The 26,878-nt window shown below is 42.3% G+C and overlaps 1 protein-coding gene across 1 annotated transcript; it reads left to right on the plus strand.

The window, feature by feature from the left end:
- Window positions 1-23,903: 23,903 nt before the first annotated feature.
- Window positions 23,904-24,563, plus strand: LOC138353714 (uncharacterized). Its single transcript, XM_069307099.1, has one exon. It carries the CDS (start codon window positions 23,904-23,906, stop codon window positions 24,561-24,563), a length of 660 nt encoding a protein of 219 aa, XP_069163200.1.
- Window positions 24,564-26,878: the final 2,315 nt, after the last annotated feature.

The following is a 26,878-nucleotide window of genomic DNA, read 5'->3' on the forward strand; positions in this document are numbered from 1 at the left end:
TAAGCATGATTTAAGCCAGTCTATAGCAATTACTTGTTGTTGGTCGTGTGCCCACCGACAGTAGTAATGTTTATTGATAAGTTAGACATGTTTTGATAAGGCGGAAAGCCTGATATACGAGAGTGGAGAGGGAGGAACGTCTTGGAGGGCGGAGCGATGTCCGTCTCCTCTGAGCGCTGGCAGGTGACTGAGGGAGCCCAGCTCCTGGCTGCCGAGAGAGAGAGAGAGAGAGAGAGAGAGAGAGAGAGAGAGAGAGAGAGAGAGAGAGAGAGAGAGAGAGAGAGAGAGAGAGAGAGAGAGAGCCAAGAACCAAGAACCACTGCTGTGGACAGGGTAGGACGGAAAACTAATAAGTCAAAGGGGATTGAGGAGATCATATCAACTAAGGAGAGAATGGGGAGTCACAGCGGCTCAAGTGGGTGTGTGCACATGACAACGAGGCTAAGTATTTGAGCCGCATCCCCTAAACGTGTGACGTTGAGCCTCTTTCCAAGAGCCAGAAGAGCCCAGTGTAATCTCCTGGTAAAGTATAAGCACTCCACCGAGTTGTGGGTTGGGTTGTCCGTAAAGAAGGATCAACAACACGACAACACCACCAACCCACACTACAATAAATTGGGGGCCTGTGTCCGGGATAGTGAACTGACACACTCACACCCTGTCCAAGAGTGGATTCGTACACCCCTTGTTGAAATAGATACACTATGTGACCGCAGGTGGATATTCTCTCTCTTGGGAAGACTCACATGACAAGATGGATAAGGTGCAGGCACTTATGGAGTCAGGCAAGCCTGAGGACTTGGAAGGTTGCACGAGGGATCAATTGAAACAAATAGCAGAAAAATGTGGCATTAGGTTGAAAGCATTTAAAGTAGCTGGGATGAAGGATGAGATCCTGAGGCAATTAAGATCCAAAAGTGAAGTGGCCGAACAAGGAGCCCAGAAAGGAGCTGAAACTGGAAAGGAGGATGATGGGCAGGATGAAGTGAGATCCCAGGGATCGAGTAGGAGCAGCAAGAGTAGCCGCACTAGCAGGAGTAGCCGAAATAGGAGCTTGGAGAGATTTCAGTTAGAGCTCCAGATGCAGCGTGAGAAGAGACAGTTCCAGCTGGAAAAGATGAAATTAGAACTCCAGATGAAAAATGAAGCCGAGAAGGAAAAAGAAAAAACCAGGCTGGAAGTAGAAAAAGAGAAAACCAGACTGGAGGTAGAAAAAGAGAAAGCAAGACTAGAGGTGGAGAAAGAAAAAGAGAAAACCAGAATAAGGGAACTGAAGTTGGAACGAGAAAAAGAAAAAGAGAAAACAAAACAAATGCAGATAGAAGCAAACAGGACTCTGGCTGAGCGAAGGATTGAGCGTGGGTTGCCAGAGAGCACCACCCAGGTATCACACTCACCAAATGTTAGGGTTAGGGAGAAGGACATTCCCTTGTTTGTTCCCGAAGAGGCAGAGAGCGTCTTTGAGCATTTTGAAAAAGTAGCCAGCATCAAGGAGTGGCCACAGGAGGAATGAGCCCAGTTGGTCCAGTTAAGGTTGACCGGTGCAGCTAAGGGGGCATACACCCAATTGTCACTGGAAGAGTGCCAGGATTATGCCACAGTAAAGAGTAGCATATTGCGCTCGTTTCAGCTAACCCCAGAAGCTTATAGGAAGCGCTTCAGAGAGATGATCAAAGTTGGAACGTGTACCTTTGCTGAGACAGCAAGAGATCTGGAAAGACGATTCCAGAAATGGATTGAGGCTGCCGGAGTTGGATCTTACGCTGACCTGAAGCAACTGATGGTCATGGAAAAGTTCTTGGAGATGATGCATCCCGAAACAAAGTTCAAGATCCAAGAAGCAGGGGTAAAGGATGTGAAAGTTGCCGCAGATAGGGCGGATATAATTACTGAAGCATACAATTGCTTGAGGGAGAACAGAGTGAGAAACGAGGCGAGACGCAGCAATAGCAGACCCTGTGGAGTCTGGGGAGGAAGAAGTTTTTTTTTGGGGGGGGGGAGGGCAGAGAAGCAGACCAGCTAGTTTTAAGCCCCAGGAAGGAAAGTTGCCGAGTCTGCCGGCTGGAGGTAAGCAGGAAAATAAAAATGTGCAGAGGAGACAAGAGTCCAATGAAGCTCCACAGAGTACGAGTAGTACGTCTGGCCCGAGGAACTCCAATACGAGTGGGCAGAGTCAGAGCCACTCGGGGGTGTATAGGAGAGATTTCTCCCAAACGAGATGCTACAAGTGCCACAGATCGGGTTACATGATGCAAGATTGTTGGCAGGGCAAGAGAGAGTCGTGACCCTGACCACATGTGATCCCCGGAAGAATTACGTTGATGTACAACAAGACAAACCACAGAATATAGATATGATGAACGAGCGGTATAGGCCGTTCATCAGTAAAGGTTGGGTCGGCATAGAGGGTCAACCCGAGGTGGAGTTTGGTATCCTCATGGATACTGGAGCCAATCAGAGCTTGATTCTGAGAGGCCTAATAGGAAATGATCGACTGTTAGCTGGCAGTAGGAGGATAAAGGTTCATGGGTTGTTGTCTAAGAGTGACATGCCCGTGTGTGCTGTCCAGTTGAAGTCAAATTATTTGTCGGCGGAGGTGATGTTGGGAGTGTGCCCCAACATACCTGTTCCGGGGGTCCAAGTGATCCTGGGGAACGACTTGTGTGGGTCCAAGGTGTTGCCAGAGCTGATAGTATAGGCTGTGCCGGATGTGAACCAAAAGGACCGCGTTACAAGTGGAACACCGGACAAGGTAGATCTAGCCAGCATCCTCGAAGATGAAACAGAGGACGATCAAGTCATTGTATACCCGGCCTGTGTAGTGACAGAGTCGGAGGTAGCCGCCGAGGTGGACACTGAAGATGATATGGCAGTGTCGACTCCACCGAGGGAGGAGGTCAACATGGACATGTCTGGGCTGTTCGATGAAGATCAGAAGAATGAGGATTCGAGGAGACAGGAAGTGAAGATGACCCTACCTGAAAGGTTCAGCGTGAACCGAGTGGACCTGATTAGGGCTCAGAAAGAGGAGTTTATAGATCTAATCAGGGAGGCGAAAGGAAAACTCATGTCCGGAGTCCCCCGTGTATTACTACTTGGACGATGACGAAATAATGAGGAAGTGGCGACCGGACAAAGCCGGCGCAGATAAGGTATGGTTGGAGAAGCACCAAGTGTTAGTACCGAAGGAGTTAAGGGCGGCAGTGCTAGAACTAGCCCACTCTGTAGATATGGCAGGGCACTTAGGGGTGAAGAAGACCTTAAATAAGGTGCAGGAGCACTTCTACTGGCCGAACGTATGGAAGGATGTAAAGAAGTATTGTAGGACATGTTTGGCGTGCCAACGTGCAGGTAAGCCGGCTCCGGCTATACCGAAGGCACCTTTAAATCCCATACCGGCATTTGGCAAACCCTTGGAGAGAGTCTTGATAGACTGTGTAGGTCCGTTGCCAAGGACCAGAAAAGGCCACGAGTATTTACTGACCATAATGTGCACGGCCACCCGTTTCCCCGAAGCGATCCCCCTGAGAAGAGTGACGTCGAGAGCCGTTCTGGATAGACTACAGAACTACATTACGTGGGTAGGAATGCCCAAGGTTATCTAGACGGGCCAGGGGGAGTGTCTTCCAGTCGAAGTTGTTTAGGGAAACTGTGAAAGGATGGAGGGTAGAGCAAGTGCGCTCGTCACCGTATCACTCTCAGTCGCAGGGGGCATTGGAACGTTTCCATGGAACGCTAATTGAGGATATACTGCGCAGAGGAAGGGAGTAGTTGGGACGAGGCATTACCATCCGTGTTGTTCGCCATCAGGGATGTGGTAGTAGAATCACTCGGATTCACCCCATTTCAACTGGTGTACGGACACTCCGTGAGGAGCCCAGTGGGCGCGCTGAAGGAGCAGCTCACCGTGGATAGGCCTAAGGTGGACGTGGGACAATATGTGAAAACTTTTAGAGAGCGACTCTCTAGGGCCAGAGATTTGGCCAAGGAAAATTTGAGAACGTCCCAGGCAGAGATGGTAAGATATCACGACAGGAAGGCGTAAGGGCAGGAGATTTCAAGAAGGAGATCAGGTGTTAGTCCTACTGCCGGTGAAAGGAAGTACATACGAGTCGAGATTTTGTGGACCATATACCATCCAGAAGGCGCTAGGGGATGTGAATTATGTAATACACATGCCAGATCGTCCGAGGAAATCACAGGTTTGCCACGTGAATATGATAAAGAAGTACTATGACAGAGATAAGCCTCTAGGCGATGAAGAACAGATGGAAACCCCATTGCAGATGACTGTGTTTTGTGTGGGAGACAGCAAAGGAATAGAAGAGGAGAACTGTAAGTTAGAGAGGGCCGATGGCACGAAGATATCGAATACGGAAAGCTTGGCCAAAGTAGGTGAGCGTCTGGGTCATTTGGAGGATGACCAACGCCAGGAACTAGTGGAGATCCTACAGAGGAATGAGTCGTTATTCACGGACATGCCCAGAAGACACCACGGAACGGTGCACAAGGTAAATGTAGGGAGTGCTGATCCCATCAAGCAGCTCCCTTACAGAGTTAACCCAGAGAAAGCATCGGCGATGAGAGCAGAAGTAAAGTATCTGCTAGATAACGACTTGGCAGAGGTTAGCGACAGTGACTGGAGTTCGCCGTGCCACCTCGTGAAGAAGAGTGATAGCACATACCGGTTCTGCACCGATTACAGGAAAGTAAATGCAGTCACAGTCGCTGACTCATTCCTGATACCATGCATCGATGATGGCATAGATCAGATTGGGAGTGCACGGTACGTCTCAAAAATAGATCTGCTGAAGGGATACTACCAGATTCCCCTGTCCGAGGAGGACAAGAGGATCTCAGCGTTCGTGACACCCGACGGCTTGTACCAATACAAAGTGGTGCCATTCGGAATGAAGAATAGTGGTAGTTGTTTCCAACGAGTAATGAACCAGGTATTACAAGGCGCGACCGGATGTGCAGTGTACATCGATGATGTTGTAATGTTCGCTGATTCCTGGAAGGATCACGTGGATCGACTTTTAGATTTGTTTGATCGATTGGAGAAGGCCAACATGACGATCAACTGAGCAAAAAGCGAGTTTGGAAGAGCCCACCTGGAGTACCTTGGGTATATAGTAGGGCAAGCCGAGGTTGCTCCGGTAAGAACAAAGGTGGAGGCCATTGACAACTTCCCGGTGCCCAGGAGTAAGAAAGAATTGTTGAGATATCTCGGTATGATTGGATATTACCGGAAGTTCTGTGGAAATTTCTCCACCATAGCCGCTCCTATGACGAGTTTGCTATCAAAGAGCAAGACGTGGGAGTGGAATGGAACAGCACAAGAAGCGTTTGAAAAGACCAAAAGACTGTTGACCGCGGCGCCTGTACTAGTGTCGCCCAATTTTGGAGCACCGTTTACGTTATTTGTAGATGCCAGTGATATAGGGGCTGGAGCTGTACTGACGCAGCAGAATGATGGAATTTACCGCCCCGTGTCCTTCTTTTCGAAGAAGTTTGTTAAGCACCAGAGGTCGTACAGTACGGTCGAGAAAGAGACTTTGGCCCTGGTGATGGCATTGAAACATTCTGAAGTGTATGTGAGTGGGGGAGGACACCCAGTGACGATGTATACGGACCATAATCCCCTAGTTTTCCTGAGGAAAATGAAGCATGCAAACCAGAGGTTAACCAGATGGTTTCTATTGCTCCAAGAGTATGACCTGATGATAACGCACATAAGAGGGCGAGACAATGTAGTAGCTGATGCGTTATATCGAGCCTAGCCACTAGAATAATTCTCAAAAACAAGGGGGAGGGAGTGTTATGATCCCAGGTAGCCGAAAAACGAGTCTCCCCTTTGAGAATTATTCTATCAAGCCTGACCTGACTAGAAGGTTTAGGAAATATAGAGGTGAAGATACAGATGTAAAATAGCTGGTTGGATATAATAAACAATTTGAGATTATGGGCAATAAATAAGAAAATAGATTAATGACTGGTTAGAAGATGTGGATAATTTGCTGGAGGCGTGAAGCTCGCTTCTGGAGGGCTTTGACACTCACTTGAGTGCCAGACATCGCAGAAGGAAGCCGTGCTCCGTTTGAGCTCCCGTCAGAAAGGAACCCCTAGTGATATATCTCCAGGAGAAGAGAAGTGTGCAGACGTGCCAGCTGAGGAATCGAGCTGGGAACGTTGCTTGTCTCAAGTCTTGGACGGCGAGGAGTGTTTATTAAGCCAGCCCAGAGACATTATCGTGGTCATTGGGAGTGCCCTGACCAGACTCCGTCAGAGGGAGGAGCGCCCTCGAGTAGGCAATCTGTGGTAAACATGATTTAAGCCAGTCTATAGCAATTACTTGTAGTTGGTCGTGTGCCCACCGACAGTAGTAATGTTTATTGATAAGTTAGACATGTTTTGATAAAGCAGAAAGCCTGATATAAGAGAGTGGAGAGGGAGGAACGTCTTGGAGGGCGGAGCGATGTCCGTCTCCTCTGAGCGCTGGCAGGTGACTGAGGGAGGCCAGCTCCTGGCTGCGGAGGACCCTCCCAGAGTGAGTGAGGCCCGCCGGGCGAGGTCGAGCATGGACAAGCCCAAAATGGGGGAGTCCTCTCTCACAGTATGTAGAGAGCGGATAGATGTTGGAGGCAAACATATTGTGTGGTTATTTTTGTTTATGTGTTTAAGGGGAAACATTTTTATTGGAGTGTCATGCGTTGCAGGCTTGTCTTTGGGGAAGAAGTTGCTGAGAACTTCGAAGCCAGCACAGAGGGAGTAGTTGATAAGACCCCCAAGGTAGTGGAGGAGAGGACCTCGAGCTGTGAGGAGAAGCAGTGAAGAGGAGTGTCGCATGCTTCTGTAGAGGTGGTGAAGCACCATAGTTGTTCAAGGAAACTTCATGGTGTAGCAGCCAGGAGAGCTGTGGAGGACCCTAGTAGAGGTAGTGAAGCACTATAGTTGCCCAAGGAAAACTTCATGGTAGCAGCCTGGAGGAGCTGCAGAGGATCCTGGTAGTTAAGCCCGGAAGAACCTGAAAAGATCAGGGTAGTGAACTTCCAGATGTGGAAAGGAAGTTCTAAATGATTACTTGTAGGGAGGTGATAGTGTTTGGTTGTCATTAGCATGCAAGACGCAGTGAAAGGTGAGTGATTGTTTGCCATTCTTGTCCCGAGGAGTATTTATACTGAAGTATAGAGTTACAGTCGTAGGGTGGATTACCTACAGATGAATGTGTTCTAGGACTAATAGGGTGATCGATTGATCATTGTTGTTTATCAAGGAACATTTATGCTGATATATATATATATATATGTTATTGCATTCATATGCTGATTTTCCTTGTACATGTTTATAGATATATATATTCTCTTGCTAATAGTGCAAAATTGTAATATAAGACTTGTCCTACTTGAGGAGGTTGATAATATTAGGTGGTAAATCAGGAGATAGGATACCACTTGATAAGCTGATGATAGAGTTCTGATGGTGTTGGAGTGCAACCTGACTGAAATAGTATAGAGTGTAGGATTCATTATTATTATATGTGTGTATGTATTGTGTATGTGCTTTGTCCAGTAAATGTATTCAAATTTGCTGGTGTTTGCCGTTGTCCTAGTGAGGTTTCCCAGGAAGTAATAAAGAAGGAGAGAGAGTCAGAGAGAAAGAACCAAGAACCACCGCTGTGGACAGGGTGGGACGGAAAAACTAATAAGTCAAAGGGAATTGAGGAGATCATATCACCTAAGGAGAGAGTGGGGAGTCACAGCGGCTCAAGTGGGTGTATGCACGTGATAACGAGGAGCTGCAAAGTATTGGAGCCGCATCCCCTAAACGTGTGACGTTGAGCCCCTTTCCAAGAGCCAGAAGCGCCCAGGGTGATCTCCTGGTAAAGTATAAGCACTCCACCGAGTTGTGGGTTGAGTTGTCTGTAAAGAAGGATCAACAACACGACAACACCACCAACCCACACTACAACCAACACGACAACACCACCAACCCACACTACAATAGTTGCAATGGTGCTCTTGGCACAGATTGGTTTGGTTTGCAAACAATTTGACAGGGTACACAGTTATGACAATACCTGACCACATCTTTCTTTAGCTTGGGCCAGTAAAAGTATTTGCATATCATTATGGTACATATTTGTGATACCTTGGTGACCCTCCATGGGAGTCATCATGTGCAGCCTGCAGGACCTGCTTACGATAAACATTGGGGACAACTAGTTGGGTTCTGGTCTCACAATCATTTGATGAGGGAGTTCGCTTTGGTCTCCACCTTCTCATCAGAAGTCGATCCTTGAAAAAGAAACCCGCCCCTTCCTCCAATGCATCACCATTATCAGGAGCCTGAGAAATACACTCAAGTAAACTAGGATCAGTAGTCTGTATAACACTTAAGGGCAATGACTCAGACTCAGTAGCGAGCGGGCAAGAACCTAGTAGCTTGACTTCTTTTCCTGATTGATCAGAATAAATTGGAGCCATAGCTACTTCGGCCTTACTCTCGACAACTAGTTTAGTGGAGACAAGCGGGCAAGCTACAGATAGTTCAGCTTCCTCACCTTCACTTTCCTTGTGGTTTAGGTTCGGCGATGCTTCTACTACTGCCTCACTCTCATCATCAGCTACCTAAGTGAAGACAAGATTACTCTCACCTGTTTTTCTCATTGATCTAGTTACAACACAAGCAGGGTAAATAATGCCATCATCTGCTTCTGGTTGATCCAGTACATTATTGGGATTAATTAACATTATGGGGCACTTGGTCCCTTCAACCTTTCGGTGGCCAAAATCATTACCAAGAACAATATCTATCCCTGGAATGGGCAGTTGTTTACTTACACCAACATTACACCATCCTGAAGTAAAATTAGAATCAAGGTTAATTTGCATTAAAGACACCTGTTGCACACTACCTGCAATACCTTGGAGAAGCACAACTTCACCAAGATCTCGGGTGTCAACATCAGCAAGTACATTCTGGGCAATAAGAGACTGTGAAGCTCCAGTATCATGGAGTAATTGAACAGTCTTACTACTACCATATTTACACAATAATGTACCTGTAGAAATGTATGGTTTAAATTCAGCCATCCAATGGGGATTGACTGTAGTACATGGAGAATTATTAGTTTGCAGTCCTCTACTCATAATAAGACCAGTTGGCCGTAATTCAGGATGCAAACTATAGCAAGAAGCAATCACATGTCCTCTTCTCTTACAATGTGTACAATGCCTGACAGTGGACACACCTGTGGAACCAACTGCAACTTTAGAATTAACATTACTAGGAATAGATGGTCCTGGCAATGGAGTAAAAACTTTAGGTTTAATAAGAGAAGAGTTCACGGGAGTAACTGGAGAACTAGGATTGGATTTATACTGATAAGGAGTTCGGTGAGCATTATAATTTACTCTACGGTTAAACTTAGGTGATTGGGCCTTAAACTGGGCCTTAGTCAACAACTCATGCTCATCCGCGAGCTTAGACAGCTCATATATGTCTGTTATATCCTTCTGTTCTGCCATAAAAGAAGACAATTTGTCTGGGAGACATGACATCACTTCTGTTACAAGAAGATTCTTAAGAGCATCATACTCGGTTATTGAAAGTGATTTTAGCCATCTGTTGCAGTAATTAACTTTTAGACGGGGGAAATCTGGTATTGTCTGATCACTTACCCTCTTTAGGTTCCTAAACTTTTGTCTGTGTGCTTCCGTATTTAATTGGTAAGCATTTAAGATGCTTTTCTTAACAAACTAATAGTCAAAACTCTTCTCATCAGGTAAGGATGCAAAAACCTTCTGACTTCGCCCTTTCAGTTGACTTTACATGATTGCAACCCATTGATCCCTTGGCCAGTTCATACTGACTGCAATCTTAGAAAAATGTGAGAAAAAAACCTTGGGATCCTCCTCATTGAACTTGGGTAACTCTATGTATTTATTTATCCTTATGGGATTATTATCACTACTATTTGAAACATTGCTAGTATTACCATGCCCAGCTGCCAAATGCTGTGTTTCAAGTCTGTGGTTAGCCTCTGCCATTTGTTGTTGAATTTCTAACTGCTGTTTCTAAGTTGCTTCTAACTGCAACTGTGCGGCAATCTCTATACTTCTAGTTTCAAGCTCCCTCTGCTGAGCTTCAAGCTTTAATATTTTCTGTTACCTTGCAAATTCATTTTCTTTTTCTTGAGCCTCAAGTTTAGCATGCGTTACTTGTGCATCTAACTCAAGACGCCTTAAAGCAATTTGCTCACTAGTCTCCTCCTTTACTTTCACTGACCATTTTCTACTAAATGTGTCACTATGACTCTCAGAATTTGTGCTGTAGTCATGTTATTTCTGGTTGTTAATTCTAACTCAGTTGCCATATTTATTAAGGCAGACTTTTTTAGGTTTTTAATTCCCTCAAAGTCTGGATTAGCCAACAGCGACAACACTTGATCCTCCATGGTTAATTAACACTTGGCACTTGACTGACTAAAATAATTAATAGCACGGCACTACACTTCACTTTAAATTGTCAAGACATTGAAAATTTGCATGGCCTCACTGCACAAACAAAATATTGGATGAATTACCTCCAAAATCGTGAAACGTAGGTTGCTTGTCACACAGGATGACTCTGGCATGTCATATTGCAAGTTTCTAAAACACACAGATTTCTAAGCACACTGGTACCAAGGAAGGCAAGGTTAGATTAGCAAAAGTTAAATATATGTGGGAACACTATCTCCTGGCCAGACTCCCAAAATCACTGTTACAAACCATACATTAATGCTCGTGACACGTAACAGCAACAAAATATTGTAGTCTAGGGACATTTACCGATGCTGCAATCTCAAGGTGTGTCACTAGTATAATCCCATGGTTTTTACAGGCAAGAATTAAAATTAATCACCCCCTCAGGAATAAATAATCACATATTAAAATAAATGTGTATTAGAAATATACTTCAGTTAATTATCAATATTATATACCAATCAACAGATTGGCAATCACATGTAAATCAAAATAAACTTATGTCTCCACAGACTAACATACTACAACAGAACATAATAGATATAATATAACAGCACTTATCTCCTAGAAGTGATTCTTCCTGTGTCCAAACAGTTACTAAATAATTTTCTCACGGCAGGAGCCGATCTCGCTTCTGCACAACATTTTGAGTGACAGTTTTTAATTAATATAAATCTTACTTAAATGGAGCTATATAATGGGAATTAATTAACTAAATTAAGGTATGATCAGATTTACATGCATAAACAGAAGTAATGTAATTATTAATATAATAGTTATATATTTATAAAATAAAATGAAATTTCTGGCAACTGCCCAACCTAGCAGGAAATAATGTCCCACAATATTGCCGTCTAGATGAACAAATAATAACGGCTTCACACGGTCTTGCCACTAAGTGATCAGTACAAAAAATAACTTTCTCACGGGAAGGTGACTCGCTGACCACCACAAAAAATAATAATGGTTTCCCACGGTTCGGTCCACCCATTGATCATTGCCACAATATAACATATCAGAACACAGAAGTAAAGATATAAGCATAAAAGAACATAAAGTACTGATATAATCATACAAGTAATGATATAATACATAAACACATACAATTAAAGATATAATATATAAGTACATACAAGTAATGATGCATGGAAATAGTAATTATTTAATATTTATATACGTATCCAATAGGGGGTACGTAACAGTGGACTTAGTGGTTTTCTGGTGTGTTGGTTGTTGTATAGTGGTGTTGAAGGTTGAAAAGTAGTAAAGGTTATATATATTGTGTTGGTTATATAGGTTGAGCACTTATATGGTGGCGGTGGTGGGTGTGTGATAATTGTATAGTTGGTCGTACAGAACTGCTTGTGATTTCTAAGTGGCATTGAAGGTTGAATAGTGGTACTGTAGAGTAGTGTAATATGTGACTAGAACCGCGCGTGCCATCTGCCCAGGTGGCTCTCTTGAGAGCCAGCTGGGCAGGTGGCGCGCAGGTGTCTAGTCACAAAGGGTTTGGGGGAATTTTCCCGGAAGTTTGGCGCGTGTCGGACGCGTGTGAGCGTCCGGTGTTTGGGTATGCGGTCAGGAAAGATGGGAGGTCATGTTGTTGGGGGTGTAGGAGAGTATGTGTGGTATGTGGTAGAGTAAGAAATACAAGGATATGAGTGGAATATGTGGAAAGAGTAGTTAAATATGTATGAGTGTTTGCCGTAGACTTAATCCTGTGTGTAGATAATAGTTTTGATGATAGTAAGTAAGCTATGTAGAGGCTGAGTGTGAGGGGAGCCAACATAGTCGGTTATGTTGTTTGGGGTGGGGGAGGGGTGAGGGAGGGAGGGAAGGGTGAGGGGAGCTTCCCCTCGGCGTGAGTGTGTTTAGGCCCATTTGTGGTTTTAGACATCCATTATTTTCTTGGAGCTATGCACTCAGCCGTAAGTGGGAGAGGAGGAGGGTAGGAGAGAGCAGTGTCCAGCAGGAGGGATGTGGACCATTTACCCTTAATCGTTTTTTCAAGTCTATTTTCTTCGAGTTATGCAGCTGTGTTTGGAGATGATCCATGAGGGTAATAGTTGGGCCATACATGGTAGGAAATGTGGAGGCGAAGGAGGATGAGAAAGAGAGAGCAGTCACTCTTAAGTTGTGAATGAGATGAGGCAACAGTTGGTGGAGGTCTGTTTTATGTAACAATGTATGGTAGTGTATAGGTGACAGACCTGGACGGATGTGAACCATTACCCACTTACCCTCAAGCGTTTTTCAAAGTCTGCGGAGGGGTGTGTGTACTGCCCACTGATCAGAGGGTAACTGAAGAGCATTCCCAAGTAGCTGGTTATATCTTCCCCTCCCTGAGGGTACGCAATGACTGCCATTACTTCCTCAGACACGGGCGGAAGTGGCCGGGTATCCATTACCCACTGCGTTTAGTTAAGGAAAGGGAGATGTAGCTACGGTCAGCGACTCCGTCTGTTCCACTTACCACCCCTCTCTCTCTCTCTCTCTCTCACTCTCTCTCTCTCTCTCTCCCTCTCTCTCTCTCTCTCTCTCTCTCTCTCTCTCTCTCTCTCTCTCTCTCTCTCTCTCTCTCTCTCTCTCTCTCTCTCTCTCTCTCTCTCTCCCTTAGGCGAGCAATGTTCCCCACATACAAAGTAAACTTATATAAGACAATGCGGAAAAACATAGTTTTGAGACTTATTAAATTGACTTGTTCAGTATCCTCGAGTTCAACACTCACACTCTCTCTCTCTCTCTCTCTTCTCTCCTCTCTCTCTTCTCTCTCTCTCTCTCTCTCTCTCTCTCTCTCTCTCTCTCTCTCTCTCTCTCTCTCTCTCTCCTCTCTCTTCTCCTCTCTCTCTCTCTCTCTCTCTCTCTCTCTTCTCTCTCTCTCTCTCTCTCTCTCTCTCTCTCCTCTCTCTCTCTCCTCTCTCTCTCTCTCTTCTCTCTCTCTCCTCTCTCTCTCTCTCTCTCTCTCTCTCTCTCTCTCTCTCTCTCTCTCTCTCTCTCTCTCTCTCTCTCTCTCTCTCTCTCTCTCTCTCTCTCTCCTCTCTCTCTCTCTCTCTCCTCTCTCTCTCTCTCTCTCTCTCTCTCTCTCTCTCTCTCCTCTCTCTCTCTCTCTCTCTCTCTCTCTCTCTCTCTCTCTCTCTCTCTCCTCTCTCTCTCTCTCTCTCTCTCTCTCTCTCTCTCTCCTCTCTCTTCTCTCTCTCTCTCTCTCTCTCTCTTCTCTCTCCTCTCTCTCTCTCTCTCTCTCTGTCTCTCTCTCTCTCTCTCTCTCTCTCTCTCTCTCTCTCTCTCTCTCTCTCTCTCTCTCTCTCTCTCTCTCTCTCTCTCTCTCTCTCTCTCTCTCTCTCTCTCTCTCTCTCTCTCTCTCTCTCTCTCTCTCTCTCTGTCTCTCTCTGTCTCTCTCTGTCTCTCTCTGTCTCTCTCTGTCTCTCTCTCTCTGTCTCTCTGTCTCTCTCTCTCTCTCTCTCTCTCTCTCTCTCTCTCTCTCTCTCTCTCTCTCTCTTCTCTCTCTCTCTCTCTCTCTCTCTCTCTCTCTCTCTCTCTCTCTCTCCCTTAGGCGAGCAATGTTCCCCACATACAAAGTAAACATATATAAGACAATGCAGAAAAACATAGTTTTGAGACTTATTAAATTGACTTGTTCAGTATCCTCGAGTTCAACACTCTCACTCTCTCTCTCTCTCCCTAGGCGAGCAATGTTCCCCACATGCAAAGTAAACATATATAAGACAATGCGGAAAAACATAGTTTTGAGACTATTATTAAATTGACTTGTTCATTATCTTCGAGTTCAACACTCACTCTCTCTCTCTCTCTCTCCGTCTCTCTCACTCTCTGTCTCTCTCACTCCTGTGATCATTGAAATGTATGCATGTTTACTCAATCTCCATCACCTCTTCTTCCTACACCCATTACTGTTGTGCAGAGCTTGTATCACACAACGGCGTTATCATAGCAAGACAATATCACAAAATGTTGATGACTCCTGAATGAATGAAACGGCAATCCGTCTCGTTAAGGTCTAACCTTCGTGGCAGTTTGAGACGTTGTGAGATGGACGTGGTAGTGGGATGGCCTTACCCTCTCCCCATCCACCCCCACCAAACCCCTACCCCCCTCCCACCCCCCTTCCAAGCCCAAACCATCAAGCATCACTACACCCTTCCCAGACCGGATGTTCTGTGCAAAGCCTTTAGTATTATTTCTGATCATATGTATAACCTTGTATCGCAATATGACCAACATGGTATCATCATTCTTTGCTCAAATAGCATTTTTTAAGAATATCCAGTCATAAGCTGGTCTTCAATCTTATTATTATAAAAAATCATAATTTGATGTAAACACAACTGCATGGGATATACATAGCAGTCAGTGGTTTCTCTCTCTCTCTCTCTCCAGATCATTTAGTAGTTGGGGGAAAGTAACATCAATTCCTTTCTCCTGCCGCCGCTGTTCACGTATCTTTTTTTCATTTCACTTAGACTGACAGCACACCAGAGGATTGACGACTAATGTCAATTTTCGAGCTCCCATCACTCTCACCCTTATAACCTTGTAAGGTAACACGACCAACATGATGACATCGTTCTTTGCCCAAATATCATTAATGTAACGTGACCAATATGGTAACTTCGTTCTTTGCCCAAATAGCATTTTAAGAGTAACGAGCAACTTTCTGTCCAATGTCTGAATAATGAAATGTAAACCATGTTTAGCCATTACATCCAAACACAATAAAAGGTTACCACAAGCTTGTTTAGTTCGTGTATCACATAACGTAACGTTTATTCAACAACTGGTAGACATAACATAATGTAGCTTCATATTCACTGTGGTAAAACAAACAAACATACACATCACGGTCAGTCCTCGCTATACCTCAAACGCTTCGTTCATTCTCTCTCCCTTAGGTGAGCAATGTTCCACACATACAAATTCCAAGCAAAGTAAACATATATAAGACAATGTGGAAAAACATAGTCTTGATACTATTATTAAATTGACTTGTTCATTATCCCCGAGTTCAAGGCTGTCTCTTAAGACCTACATCGTCCAAATGTAAACACCAATCGATGAGAATAAGACCGGATGAGTCGATAGTGAAATAGCTCTGGGCTATGTCTATTTTCAGTTCTTGTAACACAGTCAATGTAGCGTAATGGGAAAACAGACTTTCTACTGCCTACATAAATAGCATTTGAAAATGTATGCAAGTCTAGACAATCTCCTATAACCCTTACATTCTAAACACAAATAAAATATTAGCACACGCTTGCATCGCATTATATCATCATTAAGTAACGTGGAGATCATCTTTCTGGCTGTTGTCCGAATATCATTATTGAAATGTGAACCCCATTTAGCCAAACACAATATCTCCATTACATCTCATAGCATATAAATATTACGGTCTGCAAGCTTTAGCCCTCTGTAACACAATGTAACGTAACGTAACGTGACGCAAATCAACTTTTTGCAGTCCCAAATGTCATTTTGAAACGAAAAGTGAGGCTTAGTCCATCTCCATTACATCTCTTACCATATAAATATTGGTGTCTACCAGTTTTAGACCCTGTAACACATTGTAACGTAACATGGAAGTCATCAAATTTCTACAGACCAAATAACATTTTTAAATGAAAGTATGACTTAGTCCATCTCCATTACATCTCTTACCATATAAATATGGGTGTCTGAAAGTTTTAGACCCTGTAACACATTGTAACGTAACGTGGAAATCATCAAATTTCTACAGACCAAATAACATTTTTAAATGAAAGTATGACTTAATCCATCTCCATTACATCTCTTACCATATAAATATTGGCGTCTACCAGTTTTAGCCCTCTGTAACACAATGTAACGTAACGTAACGTAACGCAAATCAACTTTTTGCAGTCCAAAATGTCATTTTTAAATGAAAGTATGACTTAGTCCATCTCCATTACATCTCCTACCATATGAATATTACGGTCTACCAGTTTTAGCCCTCTGTAACACAATGTAACATAACGTGGAAAATCAACTTTGTCTGATGACCAAATAACATTTTTAAATCAAAGTATGACTTAGTCCATCTCCGTTACATCTCATACCATATAAATATTACGGTCTGCAAGTTTTAGACCTCTGTAACATATTGTAACGTAATGCATATCAACTTTCTGCAGTCCAAATAACATTATGAAAGTATGACTTAGGCCATCTCCATTACATCTCTTACCATATAAATATTGGTGTCTACCAGTTTTAGCCCTCTGTAACACAATGTAACGTAACATAACGTAACGTAACGCAAATCAACTTTTTGCAGTCCAAAATGTCATTTTTAAATGAAAGTATGACTTAGCAATTCTCCATTACATCTCTTACCATATAAATATTAGTGTCTACCAGTTTTAGCCTCTGTAACACATTGTAACGTAACGTGGAAAATCAACTTTGTCGGATGACCAAATAACATTATTGAAAATGTCATCCATGTTTAGCCATTACATCCAAACACAAAGAAAAATATTACCGTTTTTCTTGAGAAACTTATATGTGGAGATCATATCTCCAGAGTCCACACAAATAACCCACACCAACCCACTTCCATTTTGAGAAAGAGAGAGAAGGCAAACATAGCTTGCAGCTAGTCAAAACTTAACATAACAGATATGATTTCACAGAGTTTTTAACCTTTGCCAGTTTTTCAATGTTTTCTCTTCACTTGTGCTAAGTGAGTCAGACAAAATGTGACATTTCATTATTAGCCAGGCAATACGCTATTAGCTAGATAGTCAAAACATATAACAAGCATTATTTCACAGAAATTTTTTCTAGCAAATATGCTTCCTTTTAGCAGTTCAACACATCAAACACCAGCAGTCCGCGAAATTCCCTTTAGTCAATAATCATCCTTTACAGTATTTCTTGACTAAAATAGCACTCCAAAACATAAGTGGTCATTTTTATTCTCACTGACGTACTATAGTCAATAATGAGTTTCGCAGAGTGACAAGTTATGCATAGTGACGAGATTTCACGGTGAGCATAGTTTAAGAGAGTTCACACTGTATTAATTACGGTCATGGATATGTTATGTTATGTTTATGAAGATCATTACTTCTTATTTTTAAAATTTTTCTTGCCCACAGCTTTTCAGTCTTCTCATATTCTTTTCAAATAAAGTTTGCTTACTGTTTTCCAGTAGAATGGCTTCACATTACATATATTAATCAATTTTCAAATTCAGTTCAATTTCTTTTCAATATCACAGCTTTGTTGTCCCCCTGCCAGTATCTAGTTCAAGACCTCTTATTATCAATGTCATTAATACTGCTATCATCAACCATGTATTGGATGTCTCAGACAATCAGTTAACAACTTAGTAAGTGTTTAATGAAAGTGAGAATCACTTCATGTGCGCTCATTTTAGTTTAGTTTAAAGTTTTCCATCTTGAATTAATACTACTATCACCAACTATGTATTGGATAGCTCAGGCATTCAGTTAACAACTCAGTAAGTGAAAATCACTTCATGTGAGCTCATTTTTAGTTTAGGATAAGGTTTTTCCATCGTGAAATGCTATTATCATTAACCAGGTATTGGGTGGCTCTACCATTCAGTTTACAACTCAGTAACTGTTTACTGAACATTGATATCCCTCCATGCGACCTCATTTTTAGTTTAAAGTTTCTCCATCGTAAAAAAAAATAAAATATTACTATCACAAACCATGTATTGGGTGGCTCAACCATTCAGTTTACAACTCAGTAACTGTTTACTGAACGTAGATATCCCTCCATATGACCTCATTTTTTAGTTTAAAGTTTCTCCATCGTAAATAAAAAATAAAATATTACTATCACAAACCTTGTATTGGCCGGCTCCGGCATTCAGTTTACTACTCAGTAAGTGTTTACTGAATGCAAAATCGCTACATGTGTGGTCATTTAGTTTAAAGTTTCTCAATCTTAAAATATTACTATCATCATCAACTATGCATTGGCTGGCTTAGTCTTTCAGTTTACAACTCAGTGAGTGTTAACTGAACGTGGAAATTATCACATGTGTGAGCATTTAGTTTAGTTTTAAGTTTCACAATCTTAAATTAAATACTATCATCAACCCCGTGTTGGGCTGTCGGGCATTCAGTTATCCACTCGGTAAGTGTTTACTGAACGTTGAAATCATTTCCTAGGTGCCCATTTTTTACTTGAACCCGTCTCCACTCCAAACCGGACCTGAGGTCCAAGTCGGGACCCTAGGTCCTGACTGGTTTGGAGTTATCTGTTATGTAATGTACAGAACTGTACGGTAATGTACAGTATAGTAATGTACTGTATATTTCAGTATGGTGCTGTACATTTCAGTACGGTGCTGTACATTTCAGTACGGTGCTGTACATTTCAGTATGGGGCAGTACATTTCAGTATGGTGCTGTACATTTCAGTACGGTGCTGTACATTTCAGTACGGTACTGTACATTTCAGTACAGTACTGTACATTTCAGCATGGTGCTGTACATTTCAGCATGGTGCTGTACATTTCAGCACGGTGCTGTACATTTCAGTACAGTACTGTACATTTTGTGGGAAATTTTTACTCACTATATCTATATTATTATCTAAGAAATGTATTATTTTTATATCATATCTAAACCATAACAAAATGATATCAAAATCATATCAGAGTCACTAGAGATTCATTATACATCTGGATCCTACAAGACAATGCCACCTATGATCGCATAGGGCCATAGGGCCCTTGGTTGCCTACGTGACTTTGTGCATGATTTCTCAAGGATCCAGAAGCTTCTAGAAGGATTTATTAATTAAAAAACTATTGGAACAATTGAATCGATTTCAAGTAGAGATTAAATCAAATCATTAATAAGAATCAATAGTACTATCCAGTACTACTTAAAAATCTTTATATCCTATATCTAATTATATTATAATCACATCTTATCTCAATCATATGTCTAGACAGTAAAAATAATCAATCAATATTCATTGAAGGCTACCTCTCTCAGGGAGCATGGGAAGGACGATGGCTGGGAGAGAAGCGCCCACCATGTCCCGAGGCAGAACGCATGTGTTTACAAAACAGTGGAAACGTGTGAAGTGGCCTTGCGAATGATTATTCTGCTTAGGACACCTTATCCAATTATCTTTATCACCAGTGATTACTCTCTAGAACTGGGGGAGTACCTGCACAATATATCTACAAGGAAAACATCCTAGAACATATCTAAATAAGTGTAGAGTGGAGCACACAAGGTATCACTGTCTCCACCTCCATCATCACTAATCTAACCTATTGCAACCACAATTAGGGGCATAATCAATTAGCAATGCTACTAGAACATTATACAGCAAAGCTGTGTATAAAATATCGTGCCTAAACTCGACAAGAGAGTTATCTGGTCTGGCACACATGTCAGACAGGTACCCAGCATTCAGAGAAGTATATTGAATGTTATTTAGTGTATTAAGTGGCCAATTGTATGCTTGTATAACTTTAATATATCCAATAAGTCTGTCTGTCGGTTACAGGGTGAGGCAACACCTCATATTTCAGTAAGTTTATTAATATTGCAGCGACTGAATCTTTTCCAGAACCCCCAGGCACTCATGAGGGTCACTGCCTCATAAGAACCCCTAGTCTGGGAAGAGTTTCAGTCGCTCTGACTGAACCTCTTCATATAAATTGAATATATCTGTATATATACTTGAACATATAGATTAAGTTAACTATTGCTTGCTTAGTTATCTTTAATTTATAATATAAGTTTAACCTATTGAATATAATCTTTAGTACTTAGTTAATTAGTACCTAGACCACATTTAAGGTCATTTAATATCTTACTTCCACAATTTAACACTTTCGCTCACCGAGCACGGGACCTTCCCTCTACCCCAGGTGGGCTTGGGTGTTCCGCTGGAGCGCGAGAGAGAGCGCGGTAAATTTTGAAAAGTGTATAATCTTTTGAACTTTGTCAGCTCAATTCTCGTCCTAAGATATTCAATTTGGTATCAATGTGTACGCAATAGATTTCTCTACAGGACTATATGCATATAAACTCCAAAAGCCCGGCTTACCATCCGCAACTAACAGAGAGAGTGAGAGAAAGTTACGTGGGAGTGCACAAGAGTGATAAAATGTTTACACTCTTTTCAGTTTTGTCAACTCAATTCTCGTCCTAGGTCTTTCATTTTGGTATCAATGTGTTCGCAATAGAATTCCCAACAGGCCTATATGCATATAATATAAAGACAGCGATCTCCACCAGCCGAAATGATGAAAACAGGATGGGGGTACAAGAAAGAGAGTGCTGCACCACCCCAAGGCGCTTCTCATTATGGAAAGTGTACAGTGGCACCTCGACATACGATTGCCCCTACTTACGATAATTTCGAGTTACGATGTAAATTTCATCGAAAAATGCGACTCGACATCCGATGCTGTCGTCGACTTCCGATATTTGTTGGTACACGTTCAGGTCGACTGAGCGAGTGGTTCCCGGTCACGCGGCCAATCTGCCTCAGTTTACTACAGCTGCCCACTTAGTGACGATCGCGCCTATAAGAAATTCTGCTTTTGTGGTGATTTTTTGCATTTTGAACATTAAAGTAATTATTATATATCACGCCATGAGTCCCAGGAAAGTTAGTGGTAAGACTCAACATATGAAAACCAATATAAGGATAACCGTAGAGCAGAAATAAGAGTACAGAATGTCTCTTCCTCAACAATTAAGAAAATGTGTGCAGCATGGGAACTGCAAACCTTTGCTGAAACGACTCACCCAAATCAAGCTGCAGTAGGTCATTGCCTTAACTTGTTCAATGACACTGTGATGCAAACACTACAGACAAATGTTAAAACGAATGGAAAAACAAATGTCTCTTAACAAATTTGTAGTGAGACAAACAAGCACTGAACCACAACCAGGTCCTAGTGGTGTTCAGGCGAAACGTAGGAGAGAGTACCCCAGAGAAAATATCACTGCCTGATGTGATAATGGATGGGGACTCCCCTTCCAAACAGTAACAACTCTCCTCCTCCTCCCCCCCTCATCACCATCTTCCATACGCCACCAAGAGCCCTCCATAAAGGTAAAAGAAACTTAGGCACTGTATTGTAGTTAGAAAAAACATTGTATTCAGTATAAAATGTATTTGTATGTTAATATTTTGGAGGGTGGGGAACGGATTAATTCAATTCCCTTTATTTCTTTTGGGAAAAATCGCTTTGACTTACGATCCGTCTCTGGGAACGGATTAGCATCGTAAGTCGATTGTGTTTGCAATAGAATTCTCTACAGGACTAAATGCATATAAAGCCCAAAAACCCGGCGAGAAAGTGAAAAAGTGACAGCATGTTACCCGGGAGCGAGCCAGAGCAATAAATGTGTACACTCTCTTCACTTTGGACATCTCAATTCCCGTCTTAAGTCTTTCATTTTAGTGTAATTGTCTTAGCAATAGAATTCCTTACAGGAGTATGCAAATATAAAGTCCAAAAGCCCGTCGTACCATCCACAACAAGGAGGAAAAGTGACATCGTTACCTTCGTGAACGCTAATAAAGAGCAATAAAATGGGTATTCTGTTTTCAACTTTGTTTCCTGAATTCTGGTCCTAGGACTTTCATTTTGGTATCAATGTATTCACAATGAAATTCCTTACAAGAGTATATGCATATAATGTCCAAAACCGCAGCAAGACCTTCCCGAAAAAAACTCTACTGTTGCCGCTCGGAGGACTCAATGCTGAGTCCTCGCTGGACTTTCCCCTATTTTACAGAGGACTCAATGCTGAGTCGTCGCCGGGCGAAAGTGTTAAATTGTTGTGTTATTAGTATAAGAATATATTGGCTGTTAATAGTTATGGTGCTAGGCTGGACAATGTACATGTTTAAATCCCTGATTTAAACAGAACCAGTGTTCAGTCATAGAACAGAATTTATTAAAATCTTATCCTTGTATTAAAAATACAAGCTGATGGGAGATAATTGCCTGCAGGTGGATTATGGAGCTTCAATCAACCTCTTCATTCACCCCCACCTGCCCCTTACAGCCCACAGTCTGTCATTAGTAAAAGAGGATCAAGGATTTACTACCCTAGCTAGAGACTTTAGTTGAATTAATTTTGCATACAGTAAATTTTTAATTTTAGTACAGTACAAGTCCCCATTAGTTCTCCTATCATATCAATCCCGGCAGTTTTCCGCTCATTTATGGTCATTTGAACCTAGATGATTATTCCAGTTAACTATGACCAATTTATGGTCGTTTGAACCTAGATGGTTATGTCAATACAACTCAGACCATATATATGGTCCTTCGTTTACCGAATATTTCAATAGCAAAATACATAAGAAACTTCTTGATTTTCCATTGGAATAATTTTTACATATTATAGCCTAACCCTAAAAGTATAGAGAGCCGGTGGCTGAGCTGACAAAACCACAGGATGCGTGATCCTGTGGTCCTGAGTTCGATCCCGGGCGCCTCAGAGAAACAATGGGCAGAGTTTCTCTCACCCTGATGCCCCTGTTACCTAGCAGTAAATAGGTACCTGGGAGTTAGTCAGCTGTCACGGGCAGCTTCCTAGAGGTGGAGGCCTGGTCGAGGACTGGGTTGCAGGGACACTAAAAAGCCCCAAAATCGTCTTAATTAAGATAACCTAGCTAACAGCCAATATTTATAATATCTATATATCTATGTGAACCAATTATTTACAGTGGCTTAAGCCACCATATCCATTACCTAGTAAGCATTCATAGCATGCTAGTAAACAGTTTTGTGTCAAAAACCACAGTACTTAATTTTATCAGTGTCAAAGACACAATTACATCTTACTCATAAATACCATTATATACCTCAATTGTGGCTACATATATATACACATTAAGAGTATTATCTAGCATTATCTGTAATTGACTGATTTTCAGAGCTGCTCATTACAAATTAATCTTTAAAAAAGTGTTTTTAATACAATAAGAGCATTTCATTACAATATACCCATAATCAACTATATCAAATCCTATTTCAGGTAAAACCAGTAGGCATTCTACTGTATTTTATCAAACCCCCCTATTAGGGTAATAGATTTTGTAATAATTTTGTGAAAATAGTGCCATTTACTATTTTTTAAAAATTATTACAAAATTAACTGATTTGGTGCATTCGACTGACCAACCAAATTATTACTTTCAAGAATTGAGCACCTGTTACATCCAGATTCCTGGGAGGAAAGGAAGGACGCTCTTAGGAATCAATACCTAAGTAGACAGGAAAGTTCATTTATCAAAATACATTAACATTATACATATTTATGAAAAAAGAAAATATCTCCGAATCTCCGAATCTTGGAAAAAGTCAAAATGGCTAACAGTATTCCACCAGCAGCTGAAACAGGAAGTAGGAGGACACTTAATGGTCTACAAAATCACCGAACTCAACTAATTGACAAACGTCAAAAGTTAGCTAAACTAGCATCTCATGATTTAATAACTTTGAATAGCAGGGAAAAAGCAGCTGTTGATAAGTATGAACAAATCAAACACCATGCAGAGATTTATCTAACAGAAATGGCTAATGCAGATCTAACCAAAAGAGAACTTCAGGAAATCATTGCTGAAATTACAATGTATGAAGATAAAATCCAGGATCAACTAGATCCTTTAAACAAATTACTATCACAAGCCCAATCAAATGTGAGCTCATCCACTCAGCAGGGTAATACAACTATCACACATATAGCAGCAGAGCTCCCAAAGGTACATTTACCATATTTTAAGGGCAAGAATGATGATGATTTGGATGTCTTCTGGAGAGCCTTTGATTCTATAATGAACTCCAAGGCTTCTCTCAAAAAGGCTACAAAATTTCAGTATTTGCATGCTCAGTTACGGGGAGAAGCGAGGCAGGCCATTGCTAATTTGTCATTAACAGATGATAATTATGACCATGCCCTACAGTTCTTACAAGATAACTTCATGATAAGAAGACTGCAATTGCCCATCTTTCATACAAATTATTGATTTACCCTCTCCAAATAAAAGTTATGAATCGCTACAATCATTTCGATTGTCTATTGATAAATTGGACCATGGTGTTATTGCACATAAAATGCGTTCCAAGGGAATTACCGGGAAAATAGGCAGATGGATCTACAATTTCCTGACTAACAGAACCCAATGTGTAATAGTCAACAAAATATAATCCAGCCCATCAACCGTGAAGAGCTCAGTCCCCCAGGGTACTGTGTTTGCTCCAGTACTTTTTCTCATCCTCATATCAGACATAGACAAGAACACAACCTATAGCACTGTATCATCCTTTGCAGATGACACTAGGATTTTCATGAGAGTTGGCAACATAGAGGACATGGCAAACCTGTAATCAGATGTAGATCAGGTCTTTCTATGGACTTCAGAAAATAATTTGGTGTTTAACAAGGATAAGTTCCAGCTCATGCGCTACGGAAAAATTGAAAATATATAAACGGAAACCACGTACAAAACTCAGGCAAATCATAACATAGAACGAAAAGGCAATGTAAAGGATCTGGGTGTACTCATGTCGGAAGACCTTACCTTTAAAGAACACAATAAAGTAGCCGTCACAACTGCAAGAAAAATAACAGGTTGGATAGCAAGAATTGTTCACACTAGAGATGCTATACCGATGATGATACTTTTCAAGACGCTTGTGCTCTATAGAGTGGAGTACTGCTGCACAATGACAGCCCCTTTCAAAGCTGGTGAAATTGCTGACCTGGAGAGCGTGCAGAGATCCTTTACTGCTAGAATCCACTCAGTAAAACATCTAAATTACTGGGACCGACTAAAGAGCCTAAATCTGTACTCCCTTGAGCGCAAGCAGGAGAGATTGTTACAGTGTCCTCTCCTATCTCTTTCGTTTGCCTGCTTTAAGAGTCATATCAGCTCTCCCTACTGATTCTCTGAGGTTCAGGGAGTCTATTGATATATGTGGCGACCAGACCGGCTGCCAGTTAAGGGAGAACATTACATTATAAGTTGTAAGTAAGGGGAAATTGGCGCCCTGATATAAAATGAAAGAGTATCCCCTACTGCAGATATGACGTTTTGGAAGGGACACTAGCCGATCGCGAATTGGCCGACTTAGGTCGCGGGCGACCAATCAGGGCCCGCCGTGACGTCACCGAGTGCCCCGGGCGGTGCCATCGTCAGAGTTGACCTGGCCTTGGAAGTGAGAGGACGCACCTCGGTCAGCTCTCAAGGATTTGAGGCCCTAAAAGCCTTTCTTAGTGGATTAGAGCTGGCTATCGCAGCCCATCTCATGTATTGGAGACCCCGCGCTTCTGGGAAGCAAAAAGGAACCAAGTTTATTGAGCAAAAGAGTGCCAAACTTGGAAAATATTCGGTGACGACGCTGAACGTTGAGGGCCTGGAAAGGTGTGGCGGGCAAGCCCAGCTGTGACCGGGTCACATCCACTGAGGGTTTTGGAAGGACGAGCCTAGGACAAGGAGCAATGCCTTGTGGAAGGGGCAAGTGTGGGAAAATAGTGATTTAGCTCAGCGCCCATCGATGAACCAGGATTGGGGTAGCTGAATCTCAGGGATTGGAACGGCGACGACGCGAAGGCTCCACGACACCTGAGGACCTGTGGAACGTTCCTGGATCGTCAAGGATCGACTCAGGAAGCGTGGGAACCTCACACCATCGAGGGACAGGCGTCGTGAGCTAGGAATGTAAGGTAGATCATTTTCTCTCCCATTACCCCTTGTGTGAGTAGGCTAGTTAGGCCACAATATTTAGTTATGTATATGGCAAAAGGACATTAATACTTTAGTAGTAGAATAGGCTGCAAGGCAGCTTGTGTCCAGGACTGTTAGAGGGGACAGTGTGTGTGGATGGCAGGACAGTGAAGAAGAGGCGCCGACGTGGTGAAGAGGCCCTCCTGTGAGAGAGTGTGGGACTCCTGTCTTTCTGCCCAGTTGAAGGAGTGTTGGAGGTCGTGGAAGAAGAGGCTGATGATCTCCAGACTTATTGTCCTTATTTTCATATTCATGTATTACTTGTGATTGTATGTGTATTCATGTAATATGCGTCAGTAAATTCACACACTTTATCATTGTGTTTAAGTGTGCCTCCATTTATAATATCTCTCTATGAGCATACACGAAGGTTATCATAGTACCACCTAGGGAACACTACGTTCTCTATAGAAGTTCTTATTGCCTGGAGAGTGGTAAAGACAGCACGGACCTATATAAAAGTGTACCCTTAGCTATCCGATCAGTATCAGTGCCTGAATGGTGGCAACTAGTAACGTGGTGGCTAAAGAGAGGTAAAGCCACACAGACCTCCC

This window comes from Procambarus clarkii, chromosome 59 (assembly GCF_040958095.1).
Source record: "Procambarus clarkii isolate CNS0578487 chromosome 59, FALCON_Pclarkii_2.0, whole genome shotgun sequence".
Taxonomy (NCBI): Eukaryota; Metazoa; Arthropoda; class Malacostraca; order Decapoda; family Cambaridae; genus Procambarus; species Procambarus clarkii.

Excerpts from the sequence above, each read along its gene's own strand:
- LOC138353714 (XM_069307099.1), top strand. The coding sequence starts at position 23,904 with ATGGCTAACAGTATTCCACCAGCAGCTGAAACAGGAAGTAGGAGGACA.